This window comes from Exophiala mesophila, assembly GCF_000836275.1.
Source record: "Exophiala mesophila strain CBS 40295 unplaced genomic scaffold supercont1.2, whole genome shotgun sequence".
NCBI classification, from domain to species: Eukaryota; Fungi; Ascomycota; class Eurotiomycetes; order Chaetothyriales; family Herpotrichiellaceae; genus Exophiala; species Exophiala mesophila.
In genome coordinates, this window is record NW_015622505.1 from 1203240 (window position 1) to 1215022 (window position 11783).

The window sequence follows — 11783 nt, forward strand, 5'->3', positions numbered from 1 at the left end:
AAGCTACATGGCGGGATATGCATTCAAACCCAGGGAGGTTCAGCCATTCTCTGCCGAGCACGTGATTGTGCTGGGAGACGGGCACTGTGCTTCAACATGCGATACCTTTCTACATCAGCTGAAGTGGCAAGCTGGAGTCAAGACCATCGTCGCTGGCGGGCTTCCAATTGAAGGCCCAGTCCAGGCCGTTGGAGGTGTCAAAGCACGTCGCAAGTTGGCCATCGACACCATCAACCCCCTGATTCAATACTTCTACCAGAACGCACCAGATGAGCTCCAAGCCTGGGCCAATGAGACAAAATTGAAGGTTCTCTTGGAGGATGGGGACTACTTGCAGACGAGAAGCTGGATGTCGGTCAACGTGGGGAATGCGATCCTTGCCGGCGATGAAACATCTACGCCTCTGCAATTTGTCTATGAAGCGGCCGATTGCAAACTTTGGTGGCAGGCAGAACATATTTTCAACATCACCTCGTTGTGGAGTTTGGTCGCTGAGGCAGCCTTTGGGCTGAACGGCGCACAGAAGTGGGAAGCATGCGTCCCAGGCAGTACTGGTCATCCCAGTTCGGTATCGGGCGGCAATATTCTGGAATTCCCGCCAAAGGACGCAGCAAGTGGTAAGAAGCTCAAATCGAAGCCAGTGGTGAGGATGACTACGCCAGCCCATAAGTCGGCAACAGCATCACAGACATCCCAGAGTAGCTCAGCATCGAGAGGATGTCGCGGAATTCCTATTGCCACCGCATGTGTAGCATTTGCTTTTGCAATTTGGCTTGGACGACCAGGACTGGATTACCAATGACTCAAGCCGAAGCTTCTCAGAATATCATTGTGCTCTTGGAGGCCTAGTCGGCACTGGTGAGACTGAAGTGGCCATTGAACAAAAGGATTCAACGGTACATATTATCTGCTGAGAGCTCCCAAGTATGGAGGCCGACATTCATAGTTTGGTTGGCGAGCTCAATGATCCTCTGCGGGTGGTAGACACAATTAACCTACACAAGGTCGTACGATTCTTTGACCCCCCCCCCAGACAATGGTTACGTAGTTAGCAGTTAACGAGAGCGTTGGATCTTGTCCTTGCTCGCAACCACTACACACCGACCATCGCAATGAATAGATAAATGAAAGTAATTTCAAGACCTTCAGACCAATCGGAGCAATACTCGTGTCTCATCGTGACTGAGTAAGACAAGGTCATGATAAGCTGGGTAACTACCATAGGTCCTCAGGGCAATGCTTGCTCACGAGACAGCATTCTCATGTCATGTTTCGATTTCTCATCGAACCCAATTAGGCCATGAAGGACCAGCTAGATCCTTCAGCATCATGCTACTATCTCGTGCCAGAAGACATACCGCGGTTGCAATTGATCGGTCGCACTTGCATTTGTTTTTCGTAATAGCAATCGTTCCTTCCATTCTTCTCACGCCCTTAAGCCTATTTCACGCCAAGTGACGTCAGACGGAGTGACCTTGGAAGGAGCGCCCAAAGTTAAAGAGGACGCCATCCCACCTCAATTTAAACTATGACTGGAAACTGTGACTGTTCTCATCTCTTCTTCAATCCGAGGACTGGAGTCGGGCGGTAGTTTTAACGTGTTTCTGAAATCGCCTGTGCCAGTCTGCTTCAATATGTCGAAACGGCCTTCCCTGGCTGGCAGTACAGGTGGGCGTCGAGCCAGTCTAGGCCAAGCTACCGAGAGCGATGCCGCCCTGGCAAAGCTTGGTTACCAGTCGGAGCTCCCAAGAAATCTGTCAATGATAACGGTCTTGGGCCTATCAATGGCCATTATGGCCGTCCCTTATGGTTCATCCACCACCCTCTACATCACTCTGACCGATGGCCAATCCGTCTCTGTCCTGTATGGCTGGATCTTCGTGTCGTTCGTTTCACTCGCCCTTGCCGCCTCATTGGCTGAGATTTGTGCGGTATGATCCCCAGTCACCCTTTCCTACTGACCCTCCATCCAAATATCCACCATGATGCTTTGAGAGGAGAGCTGGCTGACCATCTTGCCTTTAGGTCTACCCAACCGCTGGAGGTGTCTACTATTGGTCTGCGATGCTGAGCACCAAAGAATGGGCTCCTATGGTCTCGTACATTACTGGCTGGCTGACCCTCATTGGCAACTGGACCGTGACCCTCAGCATCAATTTTGGAGGTGCACAACTACTCCTCTCTGCCATCACTCTCTGGGATGAAGACTTTGTGGCGACTGACTGGCAGGTCGTCTTGATGTTCTGGGCTGTGATGTTGATTTGTGCCGCTATCAACGTCTTCTTCTCAAAATACTTGAACCATATTAACCAGGCATGCATCTACTGGACTACCGCCAGTGTCATCATCATCCTCGTCACCCTGCTTTCCATGGCGGATGAGCGTCGAGATGCTGAATTTGTCTTCACTCACTTTGATGCCTCGGCCTCTGGTTGGCCAAGTGGATGGGCATGGTTCGTCGGTCTCTTACAGCCTGCATATACCTTGACTGGCTATGGAATGGTAGCTTCGATGTGCGAGGAGGTCCAGAATCCGCATCGAGAAGTTCCAAAAGCCATCGTCTGGTCGGTCGCTGCTGCTGGCTTCACCGGAGTTGTTTACTTACTTCCAATCTTGTTCGTTCTGCCAGATGTTCCGACGTTGTTGTCCGTGGCGAATGGACAACCAATTGGACTCATCTTTAAGACCGCTACAGGTTCCGCTGGTGGCGGCTTTGGGCTTTTGTTTTTGATCCTCGGTATCATGTTTTTCGCCGGCACCGGTGCCCTCACTGCAGCGAGCAGGTGCACCTATGCATTTGCTCGCGATGGGGCCATTCCTGGTTCCAAGCTCTGGGCTCGAGTTAGCACCCGATTTGATGTCCCTCTATGGGGCCTTATCTTGTCTACAGTGGTTGACTGTTTGCTCGGCTTGATTTATTTTGGATCCACGGCTGCTTTCAATGCATTTACTGGTGTTGCGACCATCTGCCTGAGCACAAGTTACGGACTCCCCATATTGGTCTTGGTGCTTCGGCGCCGCGATGCCGTCAAACATTCGTCCTTCAGCCTTGGGAGATTCGGGTTTTTCATTAACATTGCTACCGTGTGTTGGATCTGCCTCGCTGTGGTCATCTTTTGTATGCCAGTGGCTATTCCGGTGACGGCTGAGACAATGAATTACGCAAGCGTCGTCTTTGCCGCATTTTCATCCGTGGCCGTCACCTGGTATTTTGTCAGTGCCCGCAAAAGTTTCAAAGGTCCACCAGTCCTTCATGATGTACGTCCTGAGGAAGGCATTGAGGTTGCCAAGGAGACCACCAGAACAGATACGGAGAATGGAGTGGCTTCAAAGGAGCCAAAATTGTCATGATTGTCGAGGTGCCATCAAACCGCGATCTGCAAATCTTAACTCAAGATGTGATTGGAATGTCCCAAGACGATGTGAATAATTTAGTGCCATGTATAGTACTGAGAATAGTATTACACACTTTGAATTTAAGAGTGAGGGCATTTGCCATATCAGTATTCTTGTGGATCAAATCATTTGTTTTGCTGATTTCATCACCTAATTACAGGTTTCGTCTCTTGTGGCCTATATACTTTCTATTCATTGTCCACCTTTACCATGTTGGGACTTTCCACATCCTACATAAGGGATGTATATATATGATTATGATGGCATGTGATTATATCCACCCTCGACAAACCTGGAGATGTTCGTAGAAGTCGTGAAAATATGGCGATAGCTCCGCTGGGGGCGGCTTGGAGAGTAATTCTCCCTAGACTTGAGTTGAGACATTAGTCTTCAGGGGATGATGTCGATTAGAGGCTCCATAACAACGATAGAGTTGTGGCGAGCACAATCATTCCGTTTCGCCAGATGACATTCTGCGACCAATCTCTGAGACTCGCTGCACCTCCCGTGAACTCAGCTGGCTCGCCAGTCGAGGCGCGAGAGGCTTCTAGTGCAGATGATGGGCCGGTCAGTGTCGTCTCGTACGTCAGTGTCGTCTGAGCAAGTGGCAGGACTAGTGTCGCTCCCTCGGTCAAGCTAGAACCGTAGATGGTCGTCGTGCTATTATCAGCCACAGGGAGGATTATTGTCACCTGCGCCCAGTCGTCGCCGAGCACAGTGGTATCTGAGAAACTAGTCGTGACCAGCGTCGTCACGGGCGGCGGTGGTGGAGGCTCGGCGGTGGTCGATGGTGGCGGCGGCGGCGGCGGTGGAGGAGGTGGTGGGGAAGTTGTTCCGGTCGACGTGACTGTCACCGAGGTGGTCGGTAGGGTTGTACTAATAGTCGAACCAGAGCCATCGGTGGTGGTGGTTGCAATAGATGAAGTGACGGTAATGGTGGCGAATGTGTCACAGTAGTCCAGGAACTGTTGGAATTGTGGCGCAATCTGGACGAAACCAGCATTGTCCTCGGTCTCACGCGCCTCGATACACTCTTCGCACTGTTGTAACGATGCCACAAATGCTGAATCTGGCATACACAGAGACGGGGTTTTGCCGTTGGCTTGAGCCTCGAGCAGGCAGTTGTTGCACCAAGGATAACAAGCTCCTGGGACACTTGTTTGTGCCTGTCGGGCGTCGATAGTAGGAGTTGGCAACAATAGAGTGGTGGATGTCAACACGATGACTTCATCAACCACGAAGATGCTGTAACCCAACCCAAAGTCACCAGGTGCCATCATGAAATATGAATCAATGCCCTGAACTGTGAGGCCTGGGTCGAGGGCGGGCGTGGAATTGCCTAGGGGACTGTCGTCCCATGTTGGCAATGATGCAGGAAGGGCTTCGGCTGGGACACAGTGATTAGGCGAACATACAAAGTTCGGATCCGGCAATCCGAACTCCCAGTTGCATTGTTCTCGATCTGGCCTGCATAACCAGCCAGGAGGGCAGCCCCATCTAAAGGCCTTTATGTCAGCTCCAGATGAAGGGATTTCGGGAGATGTACTTACGTCCAGTCTGTTGGGAAAGGACTAAGGGCAGTGAATGCTGGGTTGACAATTCTGGTCGGACATAATGTTACGCTTGTGACTTGTTGGGTGGTAGTAACGAGCAACTGGACTTCTGTGGCGGTAAGTGTATCTGTTGTGGGGGTGGTTACTGTCGCCAGTTCCGTTGCCGTCGTCTCGCTGACGGTCGTGTCAGTGGTGATGCTGACCTCGGTGGTGGTCTCTGTAAAGAGCTGAACCTGAACCTACATCGGATGAGAATATAATCAGCAACTGAAACAGCAGTACCCTGCCATGTCTCCCGCAATTCGGGACAGACAAGCCTCCTTGATATCTTGCAATGAACAAGAGCAAAGTTCTCTCACATACCGAGGTCACGACGGTGGTCGAAATGATGGTTTGATATACAGTCAGCGGTTGTGTGGTGGTTTCAATGACTGGAATGTATTCGGTGAGATTAACAAAAACTGTTGGCGCCACTGGGCAGGTATAGACGAATGTGCCATTGAGGAGGGTGGCATTGGCCTCGGGTGGTGGGTATAATGTGGCGGTTGTCACGTAGACATCGGCGCCAGTGGTTTGAGCGAAGGTGGTGAGGGCTGCCGAAAGGCAGGCCACAAGTTGCAGGGTTAACGAATGCATGGTGGTTCGCCGCAATCAACAATACTCATACTCTTCACAGCTATACAGTCATCATTGCAGTATTGTATCAATCTGATTTTTGAGAGAGTGTGTAGCTTCAACGAGCGTCTGGCGAATGCAGATCACCTTGCCGCGTGGACGGATAGAAATCAGCCACTTCTGCAGGCAGTTGAGGATATAAAGTAAAATCGAATACCAAGACAAAAGCTGACCACGGCCGACGTACGGGTTTAGTAGTAGCTAATGAGCTTGGAAGGTTGGCCAGCGACATCATCGGCAAGTCGTGATGGAGGTGGGCACACTTCTGCAGGCACGGGTCAGTGAAGCATGGCATTCAGCTTTCAAGGGTGTGACCTTGATTCTGATTCATGATGATCCCAGCCACGGAGAATTCCCTCTCGTGCCTCTGGAATGTGTTGGCTAGCCTTGCGATCCCCATTATCTTACCTGATCCAGTGAAGTGGTGCCGATCGGTGAGGGGACACGATGAGGCAGAGCCCAGGTACTCGACGGAGGCCTTGGCTAAAAGGAGACTAGGATAGGGCAGAAGAAGGCCAGCAGGCCCGTGATGCATGAATGATGGACATTGGCCACGCTGACTTACTGTAAGGTTGAGAAGCGGTGATGTAACTTGGGTTGGAAAAACGAGAGACGTCGATGATGCGAGGATGGGATTTGAGGAACAGGAAGGAGCAGTTTTCCGGAATGGCTCCTTCCACAAATGCGGGCAGAGCGGGGCGATCTTCTTGATACAATTGGGGGAACAGATGCGCCGTGTGCCAATCAGATGCCACCACTAGGATCTTATGAGGCTAGTGCCAACTTTTTGTCTCGGCTGCAGCAGATCTTCAGATCCCGTTCACTTTGAGCTTTGACCGTCAACGATCAACCCACCATCCACGGTCCACCATTCATCATCCTCTTTACCAAACATCCATGTAGCTCCGTATGCCATGGTGCTATGCTCCCGCTGCCTATCCTTTCACATCGCTCCTCATCCCTGCATCATTGGCTCTCTCGTGTCTTGGTCTCACCAAGAGCTTAAGCCCGACCCGTCAAGAACACTTGGACAATCGCCCAGGAACTTATCTTGACACCGATGATGCTATTCAAAGATCCAACCCCGGCTATTCCAAGACACGTCCTTCATGTCACTGGTTGCTTTCAAGCCGGCTCCAGATGTCCCTGACACCTTCCATTCTGAACACCCGCGCCCTCCTCCAAGACAAGCCAGCACCTGCTTTCCTCATAGTCACTAGTGACGATCTTCGTCCCTTTTGCGGGACAGTGGACTAATGTGGACCTGGCTCCGGGCCTGGCCATCTGTCATCGATCTTCCCTTCGAGGGCCAGTGAAGTCTCTTTGTGGATTTAGGCCTTGGACACTTGTCGAACATTACCGGATCTTGCACTTGCCGGGGATTGACAGGGTCTTATGGTGGCAACCATTTCATGGATTGCCAAAATGGCGTTGGATGGCGTATACTCGTTATCAAACATCCTACATTCATGCCCAGTTTCTACAGACACCCTGTTTCCATCGTCAATTGTTCTGCAGCCCACCCGATTACGATAGGTAATACAATCACTTCCATCGTGATTAAACAGACACGAACTTCTTGACCAGATCACGACGACATGACGCCCAAACGATCACAATAATACCAATATGAGGTCATTGATTCCAATTTTGCTTCTGATAGTTTGGTCTTTGTCGCTGCGACCTGCTGCGGCTGTGGACGTCCAACAAAATGTTACCATTTGCAACTGGGCACGTCTACGCGCTGGCGTTATTCGTGATGCCGTCTATCTCGATGGTGGTCTCCTTTGGTGGCAGACTGCCTTTGCCGACGGCACCACTCCCGTTGTGAGCAGTGACGGCAATGTCGCTGGAGACATGTTCATGCTCAATTTCTCCACTCCCTTCAATACTGCTTCTACCAATTTATCTGCTTTGCTCCAGCGGATGCCCAAGGCTGGTGGTGCCGGCAACAACATAGCTCCAAATTATGTCGACGGCACCATGTTCACCAACGATGGCGAGCTCTATCTATACGGGTTCGTCTACTGCCTCCTACAAAATTGTTCCAACTGTACTGACATTTGTAGTGGCTTGCCCCGGCTCACCGATGCCACCTCACCTCAAAGCGCTCAAGCTGTTCTGGGCTATGAAGCCTATCAGTATGGTCCAGACCGACCGAGCTGGGCCCCCGGCTTCTATCAAGGCACCCTACCTGATGACGTTACGCGCTATGTGACCAACGGCGCTGGAGTGTCCGCCCCGAGCGAGGATCTTGGCTTTTACTTTAGTGGCATGAGAGCTCCAGGCTGGGGTCCAATCTATTATGACGACTCGTCTGCCAATGTCACGGCAAATACTCTGATACAGGTTGATATGTCGACGATGAGAAATGAAGAATGGACCAACATCACTATTCCAGACAACATCCCAGCCCGTGCAAACGCAGAACTAGTATGGGTTCCAGCCTCGGAACGTGGTATCTTGGTTGCTATCGGAGGTGTCATTGAACCTGAAGAGATTTGGGCACGAGGTCTCAATGAATCGCAACAAGAGGAGAGTCGAGCACAAAGCCCTGGGTTCATGACATCTGTCCCTGTCTATGACATTGCCTCGCAGGAGTGGTATCTGCAGAATACTACTGGCGAAGCCCCAGGCCAATTGACCCAGTTTTGCTCGGTTTTGGCTACCGCGCAAGATTCGTCTTCACACAACATATACATCTATGGTGGCTATAACGGACTGGATTCTGGCAATGTCCCTTCCGATGATGTTTGGATCTTGTCGCTCCCCTCATTCACCTGGGTCAACGCTTACAAAGGCACGTCCACCCATGGACGTTCTGGCCACAGATGTGTAACTCCATACCCGGACCAGATGTTTGTCATTGGTGGAGTTCATCAGAATCAGGCCAACTGTGTCGAAGGCGGCATCATCCAGGTTTTCAATCTCAACACCTTGGAGTTTCAGGACTCGTATGACCCTGATGTATGGTCAAACTACGAGGTTCCTGCTGCCCTCCGTGAAGTGATTGGTGGCAACAGAGATGGGGGCTCAACCGCGACGACATCCTGGTCTGAAGATGCTCTGGAAACTCTCTTCACTTCGCGATATTCAAAGCAAGTCACTCAATATTATCCTTACTCGTCTGTATCAGCGTCAGCAAGCAACGCAGAAGACGAAAGTTCTTCCGGGGGCGTGGGTAGGGCTGCCATCATTGGGATAAGCGTCGCTGCTGGAATAGTAGGCCTGCTCATTATCATCCTCTGTCTCCTCCTTCTCCGTCGAAGACGTATCATCCGCAGCGGCTCATCGGTCAAATCATCAACCTCGGGTCATAGCAGAGTCACGAACTGGCTCAACGGCGGGTCCTTCATTTCGTCCAAAACAAGATCTCCGGTTTCACCAATGGATCCGGATCAGATGGAGAAGAAAGTGACTGATTCTTCTGAATCGACCCCTCCTCTCCAGCCACAGCGACATGAGATGGCTGGCACAGAGAGGCCTAAGCCGCCCTATGAAATGGCCACAGCTTACAACGACTTGGATCATCCTCGGCATTCGAGCATCCTAGATGGCGCATATGACTCCAAGTACGGGCATACACATGCACACAGTAACTCCAAGTCGACGTCTTCCAACGAATACCGCCCTTCACCTCTAAGCGGCACCCAGTTTGCCAACCCTCAGAACGAGGAAGAATTTTCGTTTTCACGAAGCTCCTATGGCCCAGGTCAGGATACTGTTAATTGGCCGTTTCCATCCGTGGGGGCTGCTCCATACAACGGAGAGAAACGCACGCGCTTCGAGAATGACAACAGCCCTGCCAGCTCCAGCATACACCCGATAGTAGAAGAGTCTAATCAGATTCACGAACTCGGCGCCGAGCGAGGAACAGCTCGAGGCAGCACTGGCTTCGCTACGATGCATCCTAATGACAGCGCTAGTAGTGGGTTCGACACACTACCGAGTCCACGGCCGGACGGACCTCTTACGGGACCAGACGATCGCCGTCAAAGTCTTTTCCACGCCGGCGTGAGCCCGGTGACACCCACCTCGCAGCACAGATATTCCTCGCATTTGACATGATTTGATGTATGTTTTGAGCGAAAGAGCTGGGATTGAGCAGATACCAACGCACTATATCTCTTGTTGCAAAGGGAGGTAATGAAACGACCAAAATATTAACATGAGCCTCATTTATTTCCGAAATGATATTATATAATGTACAAGCGAGACACTACGCATGGCCTGAGCGTAAGGCCAATGATTCGAATATGAAGATTGCTCTTCATCTTAAATTCTACCTTTCATTTCAAAGACATTGACGATGATACCAGTTGATGGTATCTGCACGCATCTGTAGTGCATGTATTTGTCCGACTGTGAACGGCCTGGGCGTGTCTTTCTTCTTTCTATTCGCCTGTACTGGCCAGTACTTCTAAAAAGCCACCGACGAGATGAAGACTGCCCGTGACAAGAGCTGTGACCTCGTCTCCCTGGCCTTGTTGTTTGACAGAGCCGCGAACAAGGTCGACGGCCTCTTCGATGGTTCGCACAACATGAACCTCAGCTGCCGGATCGATACTCTTCCAAGTCGCGGCCAGGTTATTTTGGACTTTCAACGCCTCGACGTCTGAGGCGTTGGTATTTACCGACACCAAATCCGGTCGAAAGCCGGTTTCTTTGAAAGTGGTGTTGGTGCAGAAAATAGCATGAGTGAAGGGATGTTGGTCGTTAAGGGCAGTCGAGAGGGTCTTGAAGAGTGCTTTAGCCAGTGCTGCGGCATCGCGAGTCTGTTGATTGAAGATCAGGAATCGTGGTTGAATATGATCAGTTGTTGCCGTCGACGTGGAAGCCGACAGGAGCTCGCTGGCAAACCATTTCCCTGACAATTCAATGCTTTCCAGAGTATGACCTCCGTCAATACACCATCGAAGTCCCGGTTCCCGACGTGTGTCGCATCGTCCTGGCCAACGCACTTGTTCAAGACCTCGTCTGATTCTAGTTTTATTCACTTCGACACCTTTCTGAACGAGCCACTCGCGGGCAAGTGACACTGCGATACTGGCGTTGGTCTTTTGAAACTCAGCTTGCAAACCGAGCTGGATGTCGCCATTGGCAATTTCGGGTTCAACGTCGACATAGACAAGTGGACTCTCCCTCTCCAGAGCAACTTTTTCCAGTACAGCTTTGGCATCTGATAGCTGGCTATCTGTCGTGAAGCATTTGACACCCTTTTTCATGATTCCTGCTTTATGCCATGCAATCTGGTCAATCGTCGACCCAAGCATTGCTTCATGATCGATCCCAAGACTGGTGATGCCTGTCACCGTCGGGGCTTCGATCACGTTTGTGCTATCATACTGTCCGCCTATGCCGCACTCAATGACGGCGGCGTCGACTCCTTCACTCACATAGGTGTGGAATGCCATGAGGGTCAAATATCGAAAATATACCGGTTTCGTGCCAGGGGAACTCGGATCGATGCCCGCGTCTTGGGCGGCCTTCTCGAGCCGATCCCATACTTCGAAGAAGTATTTGGCGAATTGTGCCTCTGACAAGGGCTCGCCATTGAGTTGGATGCGTTCGCGCACAAATCGCAAGTGCGGAGATGTGTAGAGTCCGACTTTTTCTAATCTTCTCTCACCACTCTGTTGACCAATGAATTGACAGAGGATGGACGAGGTGAATGCTGCGGTGGATCCTTTGCCCTTGGTTCCGGCGATATGGATCGCATTGATTTTGTCAAAGTCAGAGGGCTATTTGCAACATGTAAGCCACTCAATCGCGGCCTTGACGTCTTCATATCTCGCATACCTGATAACCAATCTTTCTGCACCACTCGATCATTTCCGGGATTGCTTGATCATTCATTTTTCTTCCCGACTTGCGGATCGCATCAACGATGGCGAAGTTTGACTGCAGGGTGTTGAGGGACGCGACGGCGTCCTGTCGTGGATCTCAGTATGACAATCATCTCGCAACAATGCGCATGGCATTCGAAGAATCACTCTTACCGCATATGTCCTCGCCATGGCCATGGTTCTGGTACTGCTTGCAAATCCCCGGATGCAATGCTTTGGCTGAATGGTGGATCGAAGAGTCCATCTTCTAATCATGAGGGAAACATGGCCGACGGCTGTGCTACTCTGTGCGAGAGGCTTCACATTGATGTGC

General features: G+C 51.1%; 4 protein-coding genes across 4 annotated transcripts; 2 read left to right on the top strand and 2 right to left on the bottom strand.

Annotated features, from left to right (window-relative positions):
* The first annotated feature begins 1560 nt into the window (after positions 1-1560).
* On the top strand, positions 1561-3488 carry PV10_02333 (uncharacterized protein). Its single transcript, XM_016366636.1, has 2 exons — positions 1561-1931; positions 2026-3488. Exons 1-2 carry the CDS (start codon positions 1635-1637, stop codon positions 3349-3351), a joined length of 1623 nt encoding a protein of 540 aa, XP_016226154.1. The 5' UTR covers positions 1561-1634; the 3' UTR covers positions 3352-3488.
* On the bottom strand, positions 3483-6228 carry PV10_02334 (uncharacterized protein). Its single transcript, XM_016366637.1, has 3 exons — positions 5313-6228; positions 4947-5188; positions 3483-4893 (listed from the first exon to the last, which is right to left on the bottom strand). The coding sequence occupies exons 1-3, from the start codon at positions 5583-5585 to the stop codon at positions 3804-3806; spliced, it is 1605 nt and encodes a 534-aa protein (XP_016226155.1). The 5' UTR covers positions 5586-6228; the 3' UTR covers positions 3483-3803.
* A 1025-nt stretch (positions 6229-7253) lies between these two features.
* Positions 7254-9857, top strand: PV10_02335 (uncharacterized protein; the record flags this gene model as incomplete). The annotated part of the gene is made up of 2 exons (XM_016366638.1): positions 7254-7642; positions 7694-9857. 2 exons carry the CDS (start codon positions 7254-7256, stop codon positions 9690-9692), a joined length of 2388 nt encoding a protein of 795 aa, XP_016226156.1. The 3' UTR covers positions 9693-9857.
* Positions 9811-11773, bottom strand: PV10_02336 (uncharacterized protein). Its single transcript, XM_016366639.1, has 3 exons — positions 11624-11773; positions 11424-11555; positions 9811-11365 (listed from the first exon to the last, which is right to left on the bottom strand). Exons 1-3 carry the CDS (start codon positions 11723-11725, stop codon positions 10019-10021), a joined length of 1581 nt encoding a protein of 526 aa, XP_016226157.1. The 5' UTR covers positions 11726-11773; the 3' UTR covers positions 9811-10018.
* Positions 11774-11783: the final 10 nt, after the last annotated feature.